At 42.5% G+C, this 26,796-nt stretch overlaps 2 protein-coding genes and 1 non-coding gene across 5 annotated transcripts in view; all 3 read right to left on the minus strand.

The window, feature by feature from the left end:
• The window catches only part of POLR3E (RNA polymerase III subunit E), a 37,308-nt gene extending 23,614 nt beyond the window's left edge, over window positions 1–13,694 (minus strand). The window contains exons 1-6 of one of the 2 annotated variants that reach the window (XM_067550960.1): window positions 13,586–13,694; window positions 7,540–7,620; window positions 6,194–6,244; window positions 4,804–4,881; window positions 2,937–3,052; window positions 149–231 (exon numbers count right to left, since the gene is read on the minus strand). In XM_067550960.1, coding sequence (XP_067407061.1) covers window positions 149–231; window positions 2,937–3,052; window positions 4,804–4,881; window positions 6,194–6,244; window positions 7,540–7,575 — 364 coding nt within the window. In that variant the 5' untranslated portion in view covers window positions 7,576–7,620; window positions 13,586–13,694. Of the gene's footprint in view, window positions 1–148; window positions 232–2,936; window positions 3,053–4,803; window positions 4,882–6,193; window positions 6,245–7,539; window positions 7,621–8,890; window positions 8,968–13,585 lie in introns of those variants that run through there. The other variant, XM_067550961.1, reaches the window with a different exon arrangement.
• Window positions 13,695–13,839: 145 nt separating this feature from the next.
• Window positions 13,840–13,921, minus strand: TRNAL-AAG (transfer RNA leucine (anticodon AAG)). The gene has a single exon. It is a non-coding gene; the product is annotated as a tRNA-Leu (tRNA).
• Window positions 13,922–22,148: 8,227 nt separating this feature from the next.
• The window catches only part of EEF2K (eukaryotic elongation factor 2 kinase), a 33,261-nt gene continuing 28,613 nt past the window's right edge, over window positions 22,149–26,796 (minus strand). For both annotated transcript variants that reach the window (XM_067550965.1, XM_067550966.1), the window contains exon 18: window positions 22,149–25,872. In XM_067550965.1, the coding sequence (XP_067407066.1) occupies window positions 25,763–25,872 (110 nt within the window). In that variant the 3' untranslated portion in view covers window positions 22,149–25,762. The remainder of the gene's footprint in view (window positions 25,873–26,796) is intronic.

Below are 26,796 nucleotides of genomic sequence, written 5' to 3' on the forward strand. Positions count from 1 at the left end.
TTATCCCTTATGGTAACTCCTTATAAAGAATTTACAGCCACCACAGAGGCTGCTAGAGACAAAGGACAGTTTTCTCATTTCAAACACCCTGCATATTTAAAAATTTGATTTGTTTTGTAAGGTTGAGAGAAGAGGGGAAAAAAGTAACCTTTTCTATAGATAGCAGCAGCATAACGGGAAACATTACTTGCAGCCTGTGAAGAGCAGAAAGTTTGTCTGTCCATCAGCTTCCTGTAAATAAATTAAAGCTTTATGACTATACTCCAGATACGACAAAACATGCAAGTGTTAAAGGGCTGCAGCAAAGAGTTGTTGAATTCTACAATTAAGTAATTAAACCTGCAGGTCATTTAAAAATATATATTTATATGTGTATTTGCTGATCTCCCACTCTGCAGCGTTATTTATTACGGGTACTGTGGAAATTACAACACGCCAACGACAATGTTAACTGTCCCATATGCTCAATCAATTAGGGGCACTTTTGAAAGTGCTGAGTGGTGGCTTCCCAGCTATCCAGAGAGCTCCTGCTGGAATTACACAGCACGAAACACTCTACAGCATGGGGCACTGGAGCAATTACTCTGCTACCTTGATCTTTCCTCTGGGAGAGCTACTGAGTTACACTAACAGCTACTGATGGGCTCAGAGAGGCCTTAATTCAGCAATGTGTTTATGCTCATGCTCAACACTTACTTGTGTCCCTCATGCTTTGCTGATTCATGGCCATATTTGGCTTAGATGTTTTCTCATTTTTCCCAGAGGCTCGGGCATAACACTCTCCAATGGCAGAGATCCTGCCAAGTTTAAGTGCACACCTGCCTAAGTTTTATTTTTACCTACTGTCATTATAAGAAACCCTTAGACTACTGCAACTAAAAGATTAGATAGGAAAAACCGTGTCTCTAATTTTGGCACATTTGACAATTTTCCTATAGTCACATTCACGGTTTCCCCAGAAGAGCCAGCCAGCCAGTTTCTCCTGTTTGTGTGCATCCTTCATGATCCAACAGAGAACAGAAAAACATTCTGGAAAGTGGAATTGTAAAAAAATTAACAAAAATCAGCAGCAAGACTTAGAGACAGGTGAGATCCCTGAATCTACTTTTCATCTGTATTTTAAAAACTGACAAATTTCAAGTTGACAGTGTCTTCAAACTCAAAATATATAGACCAAGATTTTCAAAAGTGACCAGTGATTTCTGGGTGTCCAACCTGAGACACCACACAGTGGTTATAGTTTTTAAGGTGTGTGTTCAGCATTTCCTGAAAAATCAAACCTTAAAACGGTCTCAAGTTGGGCATTCAAAAATTGGCAAACCTCCCCCTCCCCCCCGCAAATCACTAGTGACTTTTGAAAGTCTTGGCAATATATTTTAAAATGTCCAAATTTTTCTACTTTTGGAAGAGGGCCTAATGTGATTACTGGGCTTAAAAACTGACCCTAATTGTAAGCTCAAATGTAAAAAGTATTTAAAAGTTCGTAAGATGTCACAATAACCTACACCTTTTTTTTTTTTCCTTCAGCCTGTTTGGGAATTTACCATGGAAAATAGGTCAAGTTATTTTCATTAATGAATGTTATGAACAAATGCAAGAAAACGAGAGAGAGACTAAATTAGCCCAAACAAACAACGTCTACTAATATGATTCAAGGACTGTGTTGAGGTTGGACTTAACAGACAGGAAAATATGGGTCCAGAAATTAATGGACCAAAATTGGTGTGAAGGATGCAAGGCCTAATAGATGGACAAAATAATGAGGGAATGAACTATGCCACCCATTTTTCTTATCTTAGGGTTCTTAAAAAAAGATTTTTTTGGGAAAAAAAATCTCTTTTCCCAATGCGTCACCTTAACACACCTCAGCTCAATCAGTCTTGTCCCACCTCATCTTCCCCAATCCCAAGACAGGAGCAGACCGGACCAAAGGACATTCTTTCTGAGAGGAAGGCTAGCAGGTCTTACTCTTGTTTAAGGAACTTTGTTTTTCACCTGGAAGTCCTGAAAGCCATCATATATCATCATGGCATCCAGACCTCAGCCTCTCAGTGGGCATACCGAATTGCCAGCACTGCAGAGGCACATAAGATCCTGTTCTGTTTCCCTTCCTTTCATATTACTTTCTGCCTGCCCCACATACTTCCTATCTCTGACTCTCTCAGCTTTTCACTGAATCCTAAAATCAACTGCACTGTGACAGCAGAGAGAGATGAGATGGCTATAACCCTGTCCTGTCTAAGCAGAAATGACAAAATCAGATGACATCTCTGACCGAAATGTGAATCAGGGTCCAAGCAGCAGTTGTCTTGGTCACCTGCCAGCCAAAGTATCCATTCATGACTGACCAGCCACCCAGTGTTCCAAAAATATCAACAAAAGTTATTATTTCCCCCACTTTTCTATCCTTTCTCCCCTCTACCTTGTATCATCTGTTTGTTAAACACAGGAGAAGTGAATACCCTTTACACATCAGGAGTGACAGTAAAATTAACCCTTCCTTTTCACCAAAGAAAGGTTGTTAATGAAAATAAGAGACTGATATTTTGCCTGCAAAAAGAGAGAGATTTTAGTAAGTTTTAATTAAATTTGTTTTGCACAATCACTCAATTTCAGTTTCAATATAAATGCCTGTTTTAATTTCTTGCTCTTTCTTGTGTTTGATCCATAAAATTTCAACTTTACAACAAATGGTTTTGGGTGTTTGCCAGAACCCAAGTAAACCAAGGCTTCTGTAAAGAAAACCCCGAACCTAAGTGTCACTGTTTTAATGTTGGACAGCAGAGGAGTTTATAAAACACCTTTAACTTTTTTGTTCCCTGAAATCAATACAACAGGTCTCAAGATTACATATTTGCTTGTTTTGCCCCTTCCTTAAAAGCTTGGTGGGAAATCTAGCCATTTACTAGAAAAGAACACCAAAAGAGGATACCTACGAGGAATAGGTACTAGTTTCATCTGTGCAGGTGCCATCCACATTGAGAGCGATCTGTTCTCCTTTGCTACGACAATAGTTGGGATTCAAAGTATCAATGGCCATTTCAAGTTCAACCTAATCATCAATTAAAAAAGCACCAATAATTAGCATAGCATAATCACCAAATGTTCATCCATCTTCAACCAAACTTTGGCTCCAGTCTTGCAAAGACTAATGTATGTTTAACATGTCTCTGAGCAGTCCCACTAAAGTCTATGGGACAAATTACATGCATAAGGTCAAGCAGATGCGTAAGTCTTTGCAGGATTGGGGCCGCTGTCATACTTCATATCAGTGCCATCTGCAGATGCTCAACGAAAGCTACCATATTCGATCTGTACTTCAGGGACCCTTTTTAAAAGGCTTTTGAAGATGTATCATTTACACTGCAGGGAGAGGATGAAAATTCAAGATTCTCCCTTTACATCACCAAAGATTTAAAGAAAAGAAAATAGTACACAAAGGATGCTCACAGTTACAGCTGACCAAGTCCTACCGCTCTCAGCACGTATCAGCAATTCTATTACAAAGCACCTTCTTTTAGCTGTTTACCTCTCACACTCTTTTCCAGTGCGTCATACCCAAGGCTAGGTGGACGTTTAATGGCCAAACTCTGCCTCTCAATAGGGACACACAATTCTTATCAACGTCAGTGGAAACATGTATAGCCAATGGAGGGCAGAATCTGGGCATTACTGCTGAGATTTTAAGTCTATGGGATTTAGATGCACAAGTTCCCATTCAAATTAATGGGAGTGGAGAGTCTTAGACAGTTGTTTTTTTTTTTTTTTTTTTTGGGGGGGGGGAGTGTGGATTCTTTTTGCAGGGGATGGGGGTGTTATCACTACATTGTCAGCTAGCTTTGTATAAGAATACCATGGCCCCCTTCCCTCTCTCCTGCCATCAGGTCTATTCAGAAATTCTGAAGCCCAGTGCATTTCTCCAACACTTGGGCAATGAAACGTCATACTATGTTCCATCTAGCGGCAAACAGCCCCATATTCTGATCTTATAGTGGTTTTAGGACAGTGTAACTCTATGGGCTTCAGTGGAGTTACTCCTGATTTACACCTAGGTGAGAGGAGAATCAGGGTCCAGACTTTTTTTCCATAAGCTTACGTATGGCTCCTTGCAAAGTTTGGGCCTGACTCTGCAAGCTTCCTGAGACATATGGATCTCCCACAAATTTCAGTAAGAGAGCTGCACAATAAGGACCCCTTATTGAAACACTGATGGGGGGATTCTCCTTGGGAAGGGTCATTACAGCCTTGATTCTAACCTCACACTAGCCATAGATCTGTCACTCCACTGATTTCAAGTGTTACTCCTGATTTACACTTGCCTAAGTGAGAGCAGAATCAAGCCCCACCACTGATACTGAAATACAGAGTACCTCCCCAGAACCCAAATGTGATTTAGAAAATAAAGACGTACGAGAAATGCTCTTTGAAACATGGATTATTAGCACAAGCGTCCACCAACCTGAACTTGAATTTATCACAAGCTCAGCTACAATGGCTCCCAGGGTGGGATTTCACTATTTTTATACCAAAGGAATATCCTTTCCATCGCTGCTTCACCCATTGCTCTACAGAGCAAACCGCATGCCTGAGAAAGCCCTCTTTAAAATTTCTCAAATACACTGAAAGAACTAACCTCAGAGATGCAGTACCACAGTTGGCTGTTGCACCACGACAACAGCAGATTTATTAAATATTGATATGTATTGCCGTAGCACCTCGCAGCAGAGCACAATTCACATTTCCTGAGACCAGAATGTACAGCATGAAACAATCTTTTCAAACTAGCATTACATGATGCCCAACCTTTTGCTGTTTTGGTTTGATCTTTGCTGACAGATGCGTCACATCATCATACGTCATGGAAGCTGGGCGAATAGGATACTAGAAAACAAACAGGTTTTACAGTGTGTCTTTCATCCACAGTCTCAATATGCTTCAGCACAAATTAAAGATTTAATTAATTAACTGACTCTTCCCCACCCCACCTATATACCCACTTGCCACATGGTTATAAGGCACAGAAGAATAAATGACTTGAGTGGTCTGGTGAGTCACTGGCAGACATGGGAATGGGGCCCAGAAATCCAAACTCCAAGTCCTTTGCTCTAGCAATGACACAACACTCCCTACCAAAGAATCATGATATACAGAATTTTTCATCCAAGAATCTCAAAGTGCTTTACAAAAGGTGGGTGAGTATTATTATTCTTATTTCACAGATGGAAAAATGAGGCATTGAAAGATCAAGTGACTTGGCCAAGGTCTTATAGGAATTCAGTAGCAGAGTGAGTAATTAGCTCTCCTGACTCCCATTTCCCAGCTCTAATCATTAGGTGACTTTGCCTCCTCCCTAACAGATGGGAGACGTTTGCAGTGTTGTTGTAGCTGAGTCGCTCCCAGGATATTAATGAGACAAGATGGGTGAGGTAATGTCTTTTATTGGACCAACTTCTATTGGTGAAAGAGTGCTCTCATTAACTGGAATTATGAGTATAAATCTATGGAACATCAATACAGATTTTAACTGCTTAACAGATGTAGAAATTATTTTCACAAGCAGATAAACCAACATTCTTTTCGATACTAAGAGGTAAGCAACTCTATACTACCCACCGCAGTTTCTCTTTAGTGCTGTTCTCAGGGCTGCCTTTGACTCAATAGGCCTTAAACAGAACGTTAACAGTATGTGTTATATTGTGTAATATTGGGGAAATGGTAGGAATCAGTGGGGACAGGCAGCAATTTATACAGAGATAATACCTAAGGGCAACACTGTCCTGGCAATGGTTGAAAGGATGAGGAGGTGGGAGTAACAGCAGCCCTATACTATCACCAGCCATCTCCTCTGTTGGCACACACAACACTATATGTTTGAATGCCCAAGGCCTAAACAGGCCGACCTAAACCTAACTCCCACATAAATCCAAGGCCGAGACAGGCCTGCAGGCCCATGCACGCTCCTGCATTGGGAAATCCGCCAAAGTTGTCACATTACCGATAAACTCTTGCACTGTCAATAGGAGCTAAAACACAGTAAAACAATATAGCAAGTGAAACTGTTCAACAAAACTCAGCAGAAGTCACACTCGGGCATGCTAGGAGCTGCCGGGACCTATGTTAACATTAAGAGAAGTTACTGCTTTATGAAATAATTACTCTTTAAAAATTATAGCCAAGTAGTCAAATGGAATACCTGGAACATATACAGCTTCTCCGACAGGCTTTTGGCCAGGTACACGTCAATCTAACAAAGCAAAAGAAACAAGTTTAACCAGACAGAAAGCTACACCTGCTGATGACCTCAGACATTCGTGAGAATGCAGCCATTTGTTCTTAAGTTACTACAGCTGGGCGAAACTTGCCTAGTTTGGGGTTTCACTATGAATGCTGAATCTAGGTCAGGTCCATGAATCTTTTGGCAAACCCAGCCTCTGCTAGTTTTCATACAAAAATCAGCAATTTTGTGTATTTTTGCCATGACACAAGGCAGAGATCACTGGCTTTGGCCGAATGTTGGGTTCTCTCAAAGCAAACTCGGGTCATGACCAACACACTTGACCTGGGATAGGGGAAAACGACTCAGTGGGGTTTGTGTGAACTGGGCATCAAAGTTTCACCCAGCTCTAGAAGTCTCTCATGTGTTTCTTTGGTAACAGTGAGTGGAAGCAGAGTACCTAGCTAATATTGTGTCATAATGTCAATGTTAAAAATACAAAATTAAAAGTGAGGGAAGGGATGAATACGCTCAGAACCCCGTAACGGTCCCTTTACCAGCTTTTTGCCATGAACACCTAGAATTGATGGATGTTTTATGAATATCAAAAGTGGGCACTGCCGTAGGATGGCAGCCATTTTGGGTATTCACGTGGTCCTGTCAGTTCCCACTCCTGATAGCCACGTCCCTTCCCCCAATACCTTCCCTTTCCTGACACCTCCACAGTGGTGCTGGTGTGTCAATTCACATCAAGAATCAATCGGACACCACAGCCACTATGATGATCCTTTTAAAGGCAGAATGGTCCAATCCTCTTTTCCAACTGGAACAAGATCTCAACTGTTTGTTTTAGCAGAAGCAGTGAGCACATTTATCAATAATTTCATTTTTATACTCTTCTAGCCCAGCAAAGTAATTCTATTTTATTTTAAATTGTTTTAACTTTCCTAAGTGAAATTCAGTGCACATAAAAGATGTCAAATGATAAATCTGCAGACTGATCCTCTATTTATCCACTGAATAGATACAGCAGTGATGCTAGCTTCTCCACACTGACCCACCAATCTTCCTCCTCCAAGACTTGGAACACCACCTCCAGGGTCAAAGGCTAGAATGCTGAGTCTGCCAACACAAGTGCCAATTTGTTTTGGCAATGTGGACACCTGTACATCACACCTTTGATTCAGACCCCCTTTTTCCTTCATATACTGTAGGTTTTGAGCATCAGATGCCAGTTAAGCCCAGGGAAACGTTTTTTCAGAGCGCAAAAGGTTAAGAAAACTGAATTTCAAGAAAACCATACACCCACTAATGACCCAATTTACCTCTTGTATAATTGGGTCATCTTCTTCATTTGCCATGCTAGAATGGGAAAAGCAATGTTTCAGGTTCTTCCTTCGTACAACCTGAAAGAGAGGAAAAGTACTGTATCAAGGTTGGCTTTTTAAGAGCTATGCATCCCCCAATCATAATTTCCTGTGCACCATGTGCAGCCTAGCATTTTTCCTCCTTCACATTGACTCGGTTTCTTTCAATAGTAGGGAATTTTATTTTTTGGAAAGCAGACCACGGGGGTACGTTTATGTGGGCTTACTTCTTCCTTCCTCCTCTTTTGCTGGCCATGATGCTTTTGTACACTCTGTATTTTAATTAGGATTGGCAGAATTCGATTTTTTTTCTAATTTCAATGATTAATATTGATCTTTATTTTTAGGATTCTTTGTCATTTTTAACTATTTGTATTTAACAGATGCAGGACATTAAGGGGGTTAGGATTAGGGAAGCACTGACAGCAGGGCTGCAGGGAGCTCCCTGCATGGCCAAGAGCCCAAAACACCAGGGAACAAGGTGCAGTCCCGGCCATGCAGAGCAGAAACCCCCAGCCAGACCATGACAAAACTCTGACCACAGGGTGCTGCTGAACAGCTCCTGTCTTGGCCGGGTGAGTGAGTGAACGGGCCCATGACAGCAGAGTTGCACAGGGTCCATGCACAGCTGCGAGGCTGGTGATACCAGATCCCTGAAGCTGTGATGCGTGGGGAAGGCTGCAGTGCTGGTGGGGCAGAACACAGACCCCCTGACCAGGGCTGCAAGGAGGAGAGCAAGTCCTGGCCACAGAAAAGGATACCCTGCTACGGAACGGCTCCTGCCCAGGGACAAAGCCATTCAGCAGCAGCCTGGTTTCCCTCTGGCTTCCCTGGTAACCAGCAGCTCAAACTTCTCCTCACAGTCCCGGCCAGGAAGGGTCTCTGCTCCACCAGGCCAGGACTGCAGACTTTCCTACAACTTATGCCTGCAGAGATCAGGTATCACCAGCCATGCAGGGAGCCTGCTGGGAGCCCCACTGTCATAGGACTGAGAGAGGGGGGCTGTGACAGCAGAGCTGCAGAGGGCCCCCTGTACTCTGCAGGTGCAAAGGGTGGGGGGAGGCTGCACTCTCACTGACTGTTACTGCTGGACTGAAATAGACACTCCCGCACTAAAAAAAAAAAAAAAAAAATCAAACAGCTGAAATTGACATTTACTGACATCTATTGATTTAAATCGAATCCTGTCGAGCCTAATTGTAGGTTATGAATCCATTATAACTGACTGGCACATGCACAGTGCACTGCATAAACGTCCAGGGACTGTACGTATTACCGCACTTCAGAGGGTAGGAAATTAAAAACTAACCTGTTTGAATGAGAGTTCTCAGCCTGACACATGGCTCAGCCTCTCTTCCGTGCCTTTGAAAACATCTGCAGCCCCAGGTCTTATCTCACGCCTCTGATTTTATCAGCCCAAAGCTCTCCCACACAATTGTGTGAGGGGATTTAATTCTGTGCCTCAAAAGAAGCAAAGCAAGACCAGGGATAGAAAATGAGAACTCTCAGCAAGCTAGAGAGAGGCAGCAATAAAACGACACTTCCAAAGATGTCTTTCATGTTCCTTTTCTGCAAAAAAGATGAGCAACTTCTGCTCCTATTTAAATCGATGAAAGTTAAAAAAAAAGTCTTCAGCACCTACATCCACAAAAGGATTTAGAGGCCCAAACCACTGGACTACAGAGTCACAGTCTCCCTCACCCAAAGACTGTTTGTGGATCGCTAAGCAGAGAGAGGCGCCTATCTCTGAGAGAGACGCCTGGCTTAGCCCACCCGTCGTCAGCATCTCTCATGGGCTAGTTTAGACGGCTCTTCACCTAGCATGCTGTCTTTTGTGGATCCATTCTCAGCCCCTATCTCTCCTCATTCATTGTATAGGGAGCGTAGGTGCCTAACTCAGGCTTTGTGGATTGCACTGTTCCTGTGATTTTGTAGCCTCTATGACACTGTGCATTGAAACACGTAAGCCTCTGTAGATCCTGGCCTAGGTCCCTCAACTGGAGCAACAACTGTCTCTCCGACACCACAAACAACACAAGCAAGGTTTACAAATTATTTGGGCTGCCATTGCAACAGACAATATTTAATTAATCTGACAGAGATTCCTATGAACTACCATTCATTGATAACTGTCAGTCTGGAAGGGCACACAAAATACATGATAGCCTCTAATCAATAAAGGAAGTTTTAAAAATTAACAAATACAATTTAAAAAAATCCTATCCAAACTGGAATTATCTCCAGGGCCATGAGACTTCTGGAAAGAGGCTGTATCCAGGATCCCACTGCTGATCATGCACAATATACCATGGTCAAAGCAAGATACTAATACAGTGTCCGTGACTGTAGTCATTTTCATCAATTAAAAGTGGACATACATTGTTCACGTATTTTAATGGCATGTCTAAATATACTCCATTGTACTTGCAGGTTTATAATCCTAAAATGTCACATTAATAAATGTGGTTATTTACCTAATGTTTCAGAGGTTCTGATCACTTGTGGTCATTAAACATCCCATAGTGCTTGGGCATGAACTCCAACATCCTGGCAAAAATTCAACCAGTTTACTTACAGTGCCTTTACAGTTTCAACTGCATACAGCATTCTATATTCTTCATCTGATGTCTAAACTGCTGTGTAGTATGGTTGTAGAATTTTATATAGCTGCCACTTTCCACTCCAGAAGTGGCTGCATTTCAGTCATAGAACTGGAAGGAACTTCGAAAGGTCTTCCTAATCCAGTCCCCTACACTCAAGGTAAGGCCATCCCTGAAAGGTGTATGTGTAACCCTGCTCTTAAAAATCTCCAATGAAGAAGATTCCACAACCTCCCTTAGACAATTTATTCAGTGCTTAACCACCCTGACAGTTAGGAAGCTTTTCTTAATGTCTAACCTAAACCAGTCTTGCTGCAATTTAAGAACATTGCTTCTTGTCCTATCCTCAAAGGTTAATAAGAACAATTTTTCTCCCTCCTCCTTGTAACAATCTTTGATATATTTGAAATATGTTATCATGTCCCCCCTTAGTCTGCTTTTCTCCAAACTAAACAAACCCAATTTTTTCAATCTTCCCTCACAGATCATGTTTTCTAGACCTCTAATAATTTTTGTTGTTCCTTCTCCAATTTGTCCACATCTTTCCTGAAATGTTGCACGCCCTGATCATGGGGCTACTAGATCCTACTATCTCTCTTACTTACCTCAGCACTATTTATGACTTAACTACTTAATACCTAATATTTGAAAATATGCCACAGAACTATAAAATGTTCATGATGATAATTCTACATTCTCAGTTACTCTATTCTTAAGTAATTGCAGTCTTCTTGGCACAACGGTGGGCATGTGATGTAAAGTTAAAATGGTGACTATTAGATCAGACTATCAGAAACCGGGCCCTTTTCAGAAGTTAAGCATGACTGTATGCTATTTTACAGAATTGGAAATGAATATTTCTTTTCTGCTTACCCAGCTCATGGAGTGACTAAGTTAATAGTGAAAACATCAGATAATGAAGAGATCATTTTTCCAATTCCTTTAAGGGTAAAAGATGTCTAGCGTTGCTTTTAATAGAATATTAGAATGGCAAGCATAAAAACAGGAGGCATTGTTGCATAAATATTATAAGCTGTATCAGGTAACTTTCTACAATGAAGGAAATTAAATGGAATTAGATTCAGGCATTTAGAATGAGAAGACATACAGACAGGTCTGAGACACCTTTTCAACAGAAATGCAGTAACCAGAAGAAGGAATTCATGAACAGTGGAAAGAGTAATAAAATGAAATCAAGATAAACAGAAAGAAATCAAGCATATTAATTTACAACTCAGTAAATGGTTCAAATAATCTTTTTACATAGGTTTTGGATTTCTGAAGGGACTTCCATCTAAGTTAGAGAACTCATCGTTATTAGTTAAACTTCAAAACACCCTAAACACTTGTAGGTAATAGATACAAAGATCTCATTTTGCCTACCACTGAAACACAGTTAACTCTGTGATGGAATGAAGCAGCTGGTTAACAGTGTGCAACAATGCTAGCCAATTTAGAACAAGTGAAGAATATTCTATCAAAGTTAAACTGCAAATTGCATTTAACGATAAAGAATTCAAATCACCCCAAGTTTGAATTTAGCCAGGACATGGGGTAACACATTCATTCTCATGCTTATAAAAATGCCATGGTATCTTAAATGGCCACGAGTGGACAGGACCTCAGTTTTGTGTCTCATCTGAAAGCTGACATCTCTATTCCCACAGTGCCTCCTCATTGGGTTCTGAACCTGGGGCGCACAAACAGATACAGCAGCTCACAACTAGCCTGCCTCTTTTTATGGTTATATGGAAGTGGCTCCCCAAATTATTGAGGAGACCTGAAACATTTTTCTAGTGTAACAGGGGGTCATGGGATGGACAAGGATGAGAACCACAGTTCTAATAAAGTGCTGAAGCTCTGGCTCATTACCAATAAAGAAGGAAGAGTGACATCTTCTGAATTACCAAAGTCATTTCTTGTAGCACCCAGCTTTAGAGGTCTCTCATTCAAACACAGGCCCTGACCCTGGTTAGTTTATGTTCAGCCCAGAGCCTGTGGTGGTTTGAGAACTGCAGAAAGACAATTGAACAGAACTTTTACGAGGTTCTTTACTTCACCTTTCCTCATTTTGCCTGTCCTTAAAAAGTTTTGCAAAACCACATTCCGTTAATTACCCAAAACACTGGGACTTCCTGCCCACCAAGGCTTCTCTTTTCAGTTGGGTTACTTGTTTTCAGCCAGGCAGGCTAATGTAGTCAGGATTTAAAGAGGCTGTGCTGTAAGCTACGTTAAGCATGCATCACCTTTTAAAGCCTTAACATTTCCATAAATATCATTTGTGTACAAAGTGTTAGGCCTGTTCTTTCAGTGCCAGGGTAGATGGATGAATACAATCAGCAAATAACTTACTCCTAACAACATAATTGATTAAAACAAATCCAGTACATATGGTAGGTCACCTGGTCAGTGAGTCAGTAAAAGCTCCAGGTTACATGCATGACACGCTATGTCCTGCAGCTGCTGCTGAGCCAGGCTGAGTCCTCACACAGACTGCCACTCACTGCTGGCATTGAGTTTATTTTTTAAAATGATGATGATTATTATTGGCAATTTATAAACCTACTTTCTCCCAGCACCATGATATCAGTAAACAAGGGAGGAAAGACAAGCTCAAAATATTCAGCCAGGATTTAAAATACAGGCTCCAATTATTGATGGCAAAAATCCTGCTGTGAGCAAGAATGACTTGGTGACTTGTTATGGGCAGTGCTCTTTCTAAATAAGCCACTAAACAGAGAGCCAGACAGAGACACACGTCTTTCACTAGTCACTTTTCAGAGACACTGGGAGCAGCTGGGAGGGGTGGAGGTTATCAAACTCTGCTTACTTTTTTGGGGTGGGGGGGGAAGAAGCCCCCCTAGAGAGATGGCTGACGTAACCAGGAAACCTCATGGAGAAGCGATTCCGCACCCACCCAAAACCTCCCACTGAATCCGACACTCATATTTCTGGGATACTTGGGAGGCAAAGAGGCAAAGCTCTTTCCCAGTCCTGGCCTGAGAACACAACTAGGCTCTGGGGCCATGCTGTGGCTGATGTAACCATGCAGCAATCCCAGGGAAAGGCGGCTGCGAACCCCACACCACGCAGACAGGAGAATCTGTGTGAATTTGTACCCTCACCCTCGAACCAGGCAAACTCCCCCCCGCGGGGGGCTTCGCAGCCCACACCCAGCCCGTGACAAGCTGCCCCCAGCCGGAGCCCACCACGCTCCAGGCGCTCTTGCGTGCGAGGAGTTCGGACTCCTCGGAGAGTTCGTGGCCCCTGCCCAGGAACTGCAGCAGGCAGCGCGCATCGCATCGCAGCCCAGCCCAGGCCTTGCAGGGGAAGGCGGCCCGCTGCAGTGCAGTACAGCGCCGGGGCAGGGACACGAACCCCGGTACCACACATGCTCCCCCTACCTCGTGGCGCGGACTCGAGCGGCAGAGGGGGCCGCCGATCCCCCTTCGGCGTGTTGCAATGTGTGGGCAGGTCCCGGGGGGGCTCTCAAGCAGCAGCCATGTTGATGTACCTCCAGCTGGAGACACGTGGGGAGACTAGTTCCTCCTCTTACCCACAATGCTTCCCAGGCGGGGTCAAGGCTCCCAGTCCGGCACCAGGGGGCGCTGTGCGATCCCTAGTCTCCCTGCAAAACACTGGGGAACAAAAAGCGTTCTGGCAGCGGTGGGATTCGAACCCACGCCCCCGAAGAGACTGGAGCCTTAATCCAGCGCCTTAGACCGCTCGGCCACGCTACCGCCGTGAAAGAGAGGGCCTCTATGCTTTATTCATCTCAGCTCATCTCCTGTTGTTGCCATGTGTAGCTATCTAGTAGTGCTTATTGTGAATGGCTTGTTATGGAGAATAGGTCTTTTCCACAGAGATGGAGGGCTGAGCCTTTGCTTCCATTACAGATCCTTTTATAAAATAATTATTTCAGAGGGTAGAATAGTTTGCGATTCGGATATATGTTTAAGCTCAAAGCAGTGACCAAAGTAGTAAGAAATAATATTAATTAGCAATAGGTACTAACAGTTAACACAAATAATCACTATTTCAGCATTTATAGTGCATCAGTTAGAGCAATTGGTCCAGAGCTCTCAAGCAGCCGGAGGCTCTGGAAGGATGTCCCAAAACTCACTAATAATATGGACATTCCAAGCTGAGGCAATGGAACAACACAATGCAGTGCCAAGCCGTCACAAAACAGCATCCCAATATGGCATTGTGATGTCACATGCCATGTCAGTTAGTTGCAATACAGTGTCAAAAATGCAGCCTTAAGTGTCTGTGATTTAATGCCACATTGCAGCACCAACCCCGTCTTGCAACACTGGAATTAAAACATCAAGCCTTTGCAACACCACAACGTGATGAGGGTGCATTCTCCCATAAAGTAGGCCAGCAACATGGCTGGAGAAGCCGAAATTGCAGGCATCTTTTCCCCAGGATGTTAAATCTATAAAAATAAAAAAATAGTTTGGTGTGTTTTTTCTTTCCTGACCAACTCTTGCTAAAAATCAAAGCCTGGTTCATTTGAAAAGCTAGCCTCTAGGCATTTAGAGTGTGATTTTTCCTCTTCCTTGCTGTGCTGTAAAACAGCAGTAAGTGCACTGAAGTTCATATTATTACACCAAATGCAACCTTAATGCCGGGAGCGAGCAAAAAGAGTGGTATGGGGGGGACTGGAACCTTGAGTTGGTGGCTGCTGAGGATTCTTTGTGTCCTCATTAATACCTGGAGGATCTGGTGACATTTGATGTAAAAAAACATTTTTTTTTCTTTCTTTCTGCATCGGGGCAACGGGGTAAATTTATCTGGGGATAAGGAGGCTGGAAAGAAGTTTGCATGGAGCAAGCCATTAAATTGTAATCCACCATGATTTAAATCTTTAATTTGGGCAGTTCATTTCAGTAGAATGCTGACAATGCCACTGCCAGAGCGCTCCTATTGCCTGGTCTACCTGACATAGTCTTAAATGCCTTTTCATGCCCTGAAATAGCTGCCATCTCCTAGAGCCCACCTGCTTGCCTCTCCTTTCGAACTCCTGCCCAACCAGATCCATACACCATTGCACCAGCCCTCCCACAACGTCCAGCATGCCCAGCCTCTCCTCAGCCACAGATCTCTTTCTCCCTGCCCTACATTTTATACCTGCTGTGCCATTCATAAGCAATTCAGCTTACTTCATTTCACATCACAACGAAGGCCGGGCTTTCACTAGGGGCAGTTTCTACTCAGTGTCACAGGGACTCTACGAGCAGAATTGGATCATTGTCATATTGACTTAAGATGTGATCTCATAATCTCTCCCAAACTATAAAGGGTTGGGCTGCGCCTGCCCCAGGAAGTGGCACTGAGGAGTGGGAGTAGGCCACACGCTTCACACCAACCCAGTGTTCAAGCATGGTGTTGGGCGCATCCTGTCTTTCAGAAGAGATATACGACTGAGTCATTATTAAAGAACTATGGATTTCTTGTAAGAGAGAGTTGTTAGCCCTACTTTCCTGGCCAAATGAGTAATTACATTCTGCCTCCTGCATTTCTAGGTGTTTGGATTAGGGGAAGGAGCAGGCAGGCCTCTGATGCATAATAAGATTACAGTTTGTTTGCCTCTCCTTTCCTTAAACAATCTCTTAAAGTGTTACAGATCAGGAATAGTTTTCACAGAACACATAGTCCTGTATGGATTATTCTGTCCTGTGTAATGGAGGCTATGTTGTCTTTTTTCTGTCTGTCAGAAAATCAGTGTAGGAAGAGATACTACACAATATCTGATCTGTACTCTGAGTTGCTCTCAGGGTTACAAGAAGCCCGGGATGAAATTTCCTCAAGTTTTGAGTGTACTGATACTTTACAATGAGTACCTGAGGCAAACCTATTGCTCAAAGAGGCATGATTTAAAGCCCACCCTTCTCTCAGATCAGGGTTATGTGATCAAAATTTCTTCTTCCTTTCACAAAGACAACAGAGCTGCTCACCTACCATGAATCTTCTTCAAATAGGACTGAAAAAGCAGAGCATTGTAAGTGAAGTGTCAGTTGCATTGGTAGAGTTATGTTGAAGAAACTTACATAGTAACTCCCTGTCTGAGTCAAGCCAGGTCTATTAGTTCCTTGGGTTGTTCATCACCAAATTCACTTGTGAAGATAATGCCCCTACTTCATCTATTTGCCTACTAGGCCATCTGCCACCACCAGTATATAAATTACCCTGAATGGTAAATCAGTGAAAGTTACATTACTTTACCACTCACACCTATCGACCAACTTAGCCCACCATTTATGGTATGCTACTGTTGAATTTAGAACAAAGACTTCCATGGAAGATGCACCCTTTACCAAATCTGAATTTTGAAAAGCCAAGGAAATTGCATCCTCTTGGTACCCACTTCAGTGCCTGCAGGAAACCTGTCACAAACAAATACAGATGCTGAGATTTGATACAGGTTCCTCTGCCTAGCTGCTGTCACAATGTGATAGCCAACAAAATACAAAGAACAGCCACCAGTTGGCTTATGCTGCATCATTGTTGTCAAAGTCCCAACTGAAATAGCAATGACAAAAACTCTGGATCACAGAGGGCAAAGTTTAAAAGCCTATGAGGAGCTGCAATCCTCTTTTGGTTCTTGGATCCTTATTGCTTGGAGCTTTTTGGCCTCTGAATTTCTTTATAGGGGGACAATCCTTAGATTATTGGCATTCAGAGCATATACAAGAAACCATCTTTTCACTATAAAACATTTTATTTATCAGGAAACATTAGAGCTCTGTAACATTTCACAGTACATGTTAGCAAGGACCTCCCAAAGTGCTTGAATTACAAGGTAATACAGCTTGCATCACAGGATGCGGAGTTAACTAAAATAAAATAGATGGCATGCAGTTACTTGTTTTATTGCACAAAGTCAAAGAAGGCAAGTCAGGCCTGACCAAACACAGGTTCACTGATAGTAAAACTTTTCCTGATCCTGCACTCCCACCAACTTCAGTAAGTAAGGATAGCAAGATCAGGCCCTCAATCTTATCATTCTGGGCTGAATTTACACAAGGATATTTCAAATTGTGACGAAGGTGAAAGCTGGTTGGATATCAATAGTGAGTGTGAGCCGTATTGTGAGCTGTTCCACCACTCCATCGCCTGAGAGAGGGAAAAGGGGAATCTGTTTTCTCCCTGACTAAAGGATGCAAGAGAGCTCAGGCTGGGAACCTTAGGCTTGTCCTACACTACAAAGTCATGGCGACATAAGCTGCCTTGCATCGACCTAGCTGTGCATGTGTCCACACTTAAATTTGTCTCCCACCAGTGTAAGTGCCCTGTTACAGCGACACAGTAACACCACCTCCCTGAGCAGCGCTGAGCCATGATCAGTGTACTGCATTGCCTATATTAACCCAACAATCCTCCAGCAGCTGTCCCACAATGCCCACTGCTATGGTCACAATTGTAGACGTTGCTGCCCAGGGCTCATGTAAATTGGAAGCCCCACACACATACCCACACATACATTTTTAAAGCCCTGGAAATTTTTGAATTGCCTTTTCCTGATTGTCCAACTTGGCAAACACACCTCAGCAGCTCTCTACTGTTGAGTGCTATTGTCCAGCTGACCAGCTGGGCTGCATGGTTCAGATGCGCTCTGGCTTGGAGTAGACAGGAAATATTGCATCTCCTGGGCCCATAGGCAGAAGAGGCTGTGCACGCACAGCTACAGACCAGCCGTATAAACATGGACATCTACAAGCAGATTGCCTGGGGGATGCAGGAGAAGGGATATGACAGGGAACAGCAGCAATGCAGTGTGAAAGCGAAAGAACTGTGGCAGGCATGCCAGAAGGCCAGGAGGCCAACAGTATGTCTGGTGCCAAACCAGAGAACTAGTGCTTTTACAAAGAGCTGCATGCCATACTTGGCGAAGGCCCACCACCATCTTGCACACCACCATGAATACCTCCAAGGAGCCTGAGTGTTAGGCTGCTGGCATGAACAATAAGGAGAAGGAAGAGGAGGGCCATGTCTCTGGGGGAGTTCCAGACTCTATTGCACTCCAGTCAGTTGAGCATGGGTGAGCCCAACTCAAGGGAAGGAACCTCCGGTAAGCGTGTAAATGTATTTCACATTATAATAAAGTACTGATGGCATCCCAGCTTAACAGGACATAGCTGTTGACCTTTCATTCATTTACTCGTATGAGAAGAGGGAGCGTGCACCAAAGAGAGGTAGAGTTATCTGCTTGTCATTCCCCTGTTGCGTTAGGCAGGGTGAGCCAGGCGGAGCAGCTTGTTTATGTACACAGGGATGTCCCTTGACTCCTCCTGTGAGATCCCAATGAAACTTTCCTGGAGGTACTGTGCTGTCCTCTCCTGAAGGTTTCTAGAATGGCAGCCTTATTTCTTCCTCCCTGGTAGGACACTTTCCTACCCCAGTCAGCTATCGCCTTGGCAGGCATCACTGCAGTAAACGGCCTAGCAGCAAATGGGCCCAGGAGGTTTTGGGACACCAGCAGCAGCCATGCTGTCTGTGCCTTTGTCACCCTCTGGAGTGAGATATCAGCTAAAATCACCTCCACCTGTGGAAAACGGTGTCTATATTCAGTGCCATTGGCCTAGACTCAGTTTCATGCAACCCAGCAATTCTCTCCTCCTTGCCTTTACCCCAGTGAGTCGTACTCCAGTCGCCATGGCTGGTGCTGTGGTGGCAGCATGACAAGCACTCCGAAGCAGAAATGGCAATAAACAGGTCTTGTTTAATAAAACTTTAGGGGTGCAAGAGAAGGGAGTTCTGAATCTTAAGTTTTGCTTTCCGTTGTGATTATACTGACAATGGTACCGCTGCGTGTTTTATCTGTAGCTGCTGCCATTGCGGCCCTGAGGGATTCCCCCTCCACACCTGTGAAACACCTGAGCCAGATGAGGAGGAGACAGACTGGAACTCGAGATGACATGTTTAACAAGATCATGCAACCCATTTTGCATTGGAGCAGGATCAGAGGGCCTGGCGGGTGAATACTGCAGACTGTATGGAGAAGGACAGAGCAGACGGAAGAAAGGCACAGGAAAAGGAGAGGGTGATGCACCAGGACATAATGGAGCTTCTCTGGCAGCAAACACAGATGCTGCAGACTCTAGGCTTACGCGTGGCATTTCAACATTGCCAATGGCAATCTGCTGGTTGGAAAGTCCCTGCTTGTCACTTTGAACAGTCCTGTGTTCTTAAAGATGCAAACATCAACCACCTTCCCTGACCAGTCAACACCGATGTCAGTGAATCATCCTCCGTGACCCACCAATGCTTGCATAACCATAGAAAAGTAGCCCTTTCTGTTGATGTACTCTGTGGCAGGGTGGTCTGCCACCAAAAAAGGATAAGCGTGTTGTTGCTTGCTCCACCACAGTTCAGGAACCCCATTGCTGCAGATTCATCCACTGATGATTAATGGCCCTGCACACTTGCATGACCACAGTCCCATAGTGGATTTTCCAACTCCAAAATGATTTCCCACTGACTGGTAGCAACCTGGCATTGCAAGCTTCCACAGTGTGATCACCACTCGCTTCTCTGCTGTTAGTGCAGCTCTCATTTTGGTGTCCCTGCGCTGGAGGGTCGGGGTGAGCATGGTATACAGATCTAGGAACGTGGCCTTGCACATTGAAACATTCTGCAGCCATTTCTTGTCATGCTAAGCCTACTTTATGACATGGGATCACAAGTCAGTGCTTGTTTCTCAGGCCTAGAAGAGTCATCTACCATCTGCAGCTGCTCTGTGAATGCCACCAACAAACTCTAATTGGGTCTTGCTACGTCTCACAGCAATCTACCCTCCAGCAAATCATCATGTTCCCCACGGCTCTTCATGGGGCTCTGCAAATATCACAGCATGTGACCTGTGCTTGCAACGCTTGTGACAACAGTGCAGAGCTGTGCAGACCCCATGTTTCAGTCAGCAATGGCGGCATAGCAAGGAGGGCTGCATGGGTTTGTAGGATTGTTTTTAAAAAGGCACAAAAATTATGCGATATGGATGACATGATGGGATGGAGACAGTTGCATGCTGGGAAGTTGATTCCTTGCTCCTAGTCACCCTTGTGCAAATCGTTGCTGTCCGCCACACATTGCCAAAACTTCCCCAAAAAATGTGTGGGATGGTGGTGGGTTGCACACTAGAATACCTACCCATGGTGCACTGCACTGTGCATTGACACCAGCACTCCCGGTGCGTACATGCAGTACTGACGCAAGAAGCCAAGTAGGCATGTGCACAAGTGATGTACTAACTGCGGCAGCTTTATGCCGACATAACTTATGTCAGCAAAAGCTTGTAGTGTAGACGTGGCCCAACCTAGTCTATGGTGGCGTAGCCACTTGTAAATTCTTCCCTGACATACTAGAGGATGCTCCCAACAATATTCACATGAACCATTCATGGCAAATAGGCTCAGCAGGGCAGAGACACCACCTCTGAGCAGGGGTTAAACATGGACAGCTGAGTGACTGCTCCCCCCTTTGGAAGAGGAGAAGGTGTGGGGAGATATGGGGTCCTATTATGATCTAAAGACAGAAGCTTGCTTGGAAAATTCAAATGTTATAATCAAGCTATCTGCTTTGTTAGACTGCTTTACTATTCCATGATGTTTAAAGCAGAGATGGACTGAGTAAACCCATATTGAGAAGATATTTAGACTAAGGTCCAGGTCAGGATTTGACCAGGCAGAACGCTTGTGAGTTATTCTCATGAGGCCTGCTCTTTCTCTGAGATCCCCACCATCCTGGATTGAAATCTCTGAAGAGCAGACATTCTTGCCACATGTGCACTCAAACTAGAAAACGGCAGATTTGCCTCACAGCCAAAAGCCCAGGTCCAGACTCTCATTGAGGGTTTCTAACCTAACCCTCGATCCCAAAATCCAAAGGGATTCAAATGTGAGGTTCTGATTTTGGCCCATGTCTAATCTAAGACATTAGTGTCAGTCAGAGGTAATTCTACTGACAGCAGTGGTGTTACACCAGAGTAAAGAGATCAGAATCAGACCCAAGGGAGTTGTACAGTCTATGTAATTAACAGATTGGAGGTATTTCCCCTTTATATTGCTCACCTGCACTTTTGAATGCCATCACTGTGATATGAATAAAAGGTTTCTGAATGAAAAAGTCTTTCTTTTGTTGTATTTGCCTACTGCTTATTAAGAAGACCTGATACCAGCTTCAGCTAAAGAACAGTCATCTAATGTTGAATTCTACCATTCTTAATCCAGCAGAAATCCTGCTGACACAGCGAATGTGCTTGATTAAGGAACACAGATATAGGCTCCTATGCTACAAAGTCCCATTATTTCAAGTACCTCCACTATGGGACAGAGTTGTACTGCTTCAACTCTGCTGATGTAGCTCCCCTTGTGTGGATGCAGTTATGGCATAAAAGGGCTTATATAGGTATATCTTATAACTGTAGGAAAAGGGGAATACTGGTATGACAACTTTATAAGTGTGTAACTGCATCCACACTAGGAGTTTGCCAGTGTAACTATGCCAGGAAAAAAATCATTTCCCTAACCAAAATAGCTATACTACTGCAGAATGTGTGTGTAGACCAGGCCTAAGATCCTGCATTATTTATTCACACAAAACACCCATTGGCTTCAGAACTGCAAAAAGGTTGGACTACTGCATAAGGATACCTTAGCATTTTGCCCAAGTTAGGCCTTCAGGATTGGGTGTTAAGTCTCTTATTATTTTACTTACATCACATGCAAATGTAATTGTATGTAAATGTGACTGCACAGCACACATTTATCCCTTTTGCGAAAACTTTTCATTTTCTTGATATACACCAATCCCCCCCAATTAATTGATTACTGACTATCAAAAATAACTGGCATCGGGAATGGGTAATAAAAATAATGTAGAGAATATTTCAGAGCTTGCAATGGTAAATCATAACTCAGGCAAATCAAAAACAAAAAAATGCAATGATGTTCTACTAAAGAATGTGACAAAACAAAACTTTATTTGGCAAAGCAAAGCAAAACCAGTAAAACTGAATGACATGAATAAATGGCGCAAACTAGCAATTTCTGCATTTCTTACATGCAAAAAAAGGGCCCCAAATCCTAGCTCAGGCAAAACTCCCACTGAAGTCAATGGAACTTATTGCCTGATTCAGTTCTGCAGGTCTGGGTCCCGTGTTTATTTTTTTCACATTTTAAAAAATATATATATTTTATTTGTTCATTGTGAATAGATTAAAAATACAATGTGCAGCAAGATCGTTCCAAAAAGTTTGCCAAATACATACACTTTTTTCTCTTCAAAAGAATTTCCTAAAATCTGCTGTGCATATTTCTGTAAACAATAAGTTTAATTAAAAAAATTGACTGTCAGATATCTTGTACACCTAAATAGCTATATGATACCATGTTTGTGCCAAGAAGTAATCTAAATTACTAACAAAATGTAAGATTTGGAAGATAAAGTATAAACAATGACAATATTTTGCCTGTTGAGTTGTATAACTTCAATTGCCTCAGATCTAGGAAGAAGTTTCTGTAATTATACCAATTACAGAATTCAGTGAATTAACTTGAATGCCAACAGGTGTTAATAATTACCCTCTTTGAGCCTGTGTTTATATGTTGGATTTAAACAACCAAATCTCCTCCGCTCATCATACAGAGCAGATGTGTTAGCTACATAAACTCTTCTTTGTCAAGGAAAAGCACAATGATTAGCTTTTATACCTTTATAATAAAAATATTTATATTATATTTATATAGTGCTTACAGTGTGCAGGGGGGTTGTGCACTGTATGCACATTTTTCCAATTTTTCCCCATACATATACATAAATGCCTGTCACTGTTCCACTGTCTGCACAATTGAATGATGCAGTTGTCTCAGAGCTGACATTTTCCTGCAACGGTGCTTCCTAGTGGGAGGGAATGAGATGACTATGGAAGTGTTGCTCAAGAACACATATGGGTCTCACCACATTCTGTGCAAAGCAGAACTACACCTGTTCCATTTCAAATGGAGCTCTATACATGCAACAGAGGAAGGGTCAGGATTTGCCCCTTAATCTTTGCAATTAGATGGAAAGATGTCAAAATCTTATTCCTAAACTGCAGTTTTCCATTAAGAACATCCCAACTAACTGACTTTTTAAACTGGTGATTCTAAGTGTACACTTCCAAGAGGGCCCCAGGGAAGACCCATTCTACACACAGAAGGGAAAGGTATAACACTTTATTGACCTGATCCATCAAATCATTTAACCATGTGCTTTACTGTAAGCATGACAGAAGTCCCATTGAAATCAATGAGCTTAAATCAGTCATGTGCTTAAAGTTAAACTTGTGCTTAAATGCTTTACTGAGGCAACAGTAAATATTCAATACTCTCTTCCCTTCATGATGACACTGTCCTCCTAACTATTTCTTCTATGTGTCAATCAACACTCAGGAGATAGTAAAAGGACCCCCCTGGAGCTATATGTGCCATGATGACCGTAATCAAACACACACCTCAAAATCAGAACTACTGGTAAATAAGACCAATAAATAGAACCAGTTGCTGTACAGATGGCACTGGATTCTTGAAATAAAACTGAGTTTAGACTAAGATTCTCTCTTAAATGGTGTCTAATATGTTTTTTTCCCTTGCAACAAGCAAAACAAATATGTTTTTCTTTAACAAATAAATATATAAGGCTTTTTAAATAAGATATCAGAGTCCTGTGAAAAACAGAGACCCTTTATGATATCTCAGTGTGAATATCATCAGAGGGGGCCAAAATTCAGGTGTGCAACTACAGAATGTGAATCATTAGTACAACAAAATATGAGCTTTGTACCTTTATGGCTAGTATTAGTAAATCAGTACACTCAGGAATTTTATTGAGATGCTGAATAGATTATTCAGCAAACAGCTCAAATTTATTGTCCAGTACTTATTGTATGAATGCTCTCAACATAACCTAAGCATGAAGTTAATTAAAATAGAGGAGTAGTAAATGTACATGCATGTCACTTTCTCTAACCTCTTTAAATGTCCATCTGTAGAAATTGTTGGGCAGGGTATTTTTTAATGTTAAGTGCACGGAGAATGGAGATTTCACTGTAACAACAACTAAATGATACCAAGAAATCAGTATACTACAGACTTTTTTATGGTACCTTATTGGAAGCATATTGTAAGTCCAATAGGGCTATATGCAACTTAGTACTAGGATAAGAAGATGCAGTATACAATGTTGCAAATAAAATCTCCATTTACTATTGGGCTTGGGTCTACACTAAAAAAAGAAAAAAAAAAAAAAAAAAAATCAGCTCAACCCAGCTATGTCATTCCGGGGTGTAAGAAATCCACACCCAAGTGATATAGTTAAGCTGACCTAACTCCCAGTGGAAAGACAGCGCTAGGTCGATGGAATAATGGTTTCATCGACCTAGCTACTGCCTCTCGAGGAGGTTTATTACCTTCACTAATGGGAGACCTTATGTTACCATAGGTAGCGTCTACAGTGACGCACTACAGCAACGCAGCTGCACCACTGTAGCATTTGAATTGTAGACAAGCCTTCGGTGAAATCCTGGCCCCATCAAAGTCAATGGCATTTTGCCACTGACTTCAATAAAGCCAGGATTTCACCCTACAACTTTTAAAGTGCAATTCTACTACATAAAAATGACACTCCTATATTCAGTGGACCTGGTCCCTGTGTGTATTTGGAGTCATACCTACTTTTCTGACTGAAATAAGTTTTTACTTCTTTTTGGAGGCCATACATAAAAGGGAACGGGAACTAGAATGCCTCACCAAGAGAACTGTTAGCTAAGTTCTGATTGCGGAATTTGTATGGTTGGTGATGAGTCACCCAGAGAGAAACCATCTTGACTTTCAAGTCTCAGCTTGATTTTCAGGGTGGTCACCATTTTTTCATTTGGAAACTCAGAAGATGGCATCTGAAATCACTTAAGGAATAAAATAAACATGGTGCCCAATGCTACCAATTTTACACACAAGAACTGCACTGTAAAAGAGTGTTAGTGGAATTCTATTCCTGATCACGCCAGTTCATGGGTTTATTTCACTTGCTTAAAAAGGGGAATTTCTGCATGTATGTTTACATGAAGATAACCAAAGCCTGAGATAAAGCAAATGTTACTGAAGAAGTGCTTTGAACTTAGAAATGTGTATTTTTTGTGGGGCAGGGAAGAGGAGTAGGAAGAAACAAACCCACTGATCCTCTGCTGTGTAAAACAAAAAGTATGCAACGCAAGCTGACATCAGCTTCATTTTTCTCAAATTAATCAGGCCCCACATGTCTAAACAGTTAAAAGTCATAAAAGGTCAAGTTCATAGATACTGCAGCTTGGACTTGTACGTAAAAGTACATTATAGCACCCCCAAAATACAACCTACATTTGTATATTCCCCCTCAGAATAAAGTTAGAAAATTAAAATATGAAAAACACAAATTAGTAACAACACATAAAAATACTTTTTTTTTTTTTTTTGGGGGGGGGGGGGGGAAGAGGAGGAGGAACCAAGTAACAGTCTGTAAAAAAAATATTTCTATATACAAGAACTTCCTCATTTGAAGTTTCATTCCTCCATCATTGCCCAAGCTTCTTCAGCTTTCTGGTAGTATTGATTTGCCAGTCTGCCCTTCATGGCTTGTGTTGCGGCTTCTGCTGCTTCTGTATACAACTCACCTAGGAAAAGCAGTTTGAGAGTCATGTGACTAGGTCAAAGGAAAAAATGTTTCTTCCTCTCTAGAAACAGTACAGGATGCCAAAGTTACAGAAGAAAAAAAAAGAAATGGAGGTAAAGTTACAGTGCCAGACTCTCAGCTGGTATAAATCCACATAGCTTCATTGACATCAGTGGAGTTATGCTGATTTACAGCAGCTCAGAATCTGGCACGCAATGTTAAAATTCAAAGAGACAGGGCTAATTGCTGATATGACAGCAGAGTGTTTTTTTTCTGATGTACTTACAAGGATCATAAATGTAACAAGGCCAGTACCAACTAAAAAATGTCTTATGAATTCTATGTGCAAACATCCAGATTACATAGAAGCAATTAGAATGTCATACACTGAGAGTCAAATGTCTGCTCCTGAGAGGTGCTGAGTACCCTAAACTCCCACTGCAGTTAATGATCTCCAAGGGAGCTGAGGGTCCTCAATACTGCCAAAAGGGACCTGCCCCACTGCAGGATCAGAGCTGGTTCAGTCCACTATCTAAGGCATCAGCAAATATGACTTGCCAATTTTGCCTTACATTAGAGGGAGCCATTATAGTTTCACCTATAATCCTATGGCATTGGCTAACACACAGCTGTTTTATAACCTGAGAATAAGCCAGCTCCTCTAAGTGGTACTGCAGAGCTAGTAGGGGGAAAGAAAGTTGTTGGCTCCAGGAACCAAATCAGTATTCTTGCCTGCAGTGAGTCCTGACTGAATCTGCCTACCTGTTATTGGGACACTCCCTCTGCCAATGGCTTCCACTCCTTCTGTGCCCCGTCTCCCACTACTACAGAGATGGTAGCACAGATTAGGTGGAGAGGGACCAGCTCAGAGCACAGAATAATTACACACAGGAAGAAAGGCTGCTGGGTTGGCAGTGTAAAGCTG

Source organism: Emydura macquarii, unplaced genomic scaffold (assembly GCF_026122565.2).
Source record: "Emydura macquarii macquarii isolate MOO-44397 ecotype Brisbane River unplaced genomic scaffold, CSIRO-AGI_Emac_v2 contig_1348, whole genome shotgun sequence".
In the NCBI taxonomy this organism is placed as follows: domain Eukaryota; kingdom Metazoa; phylum Chordata; order Testudines; family Chelidae; genus Emydura; species Emydura macquarii.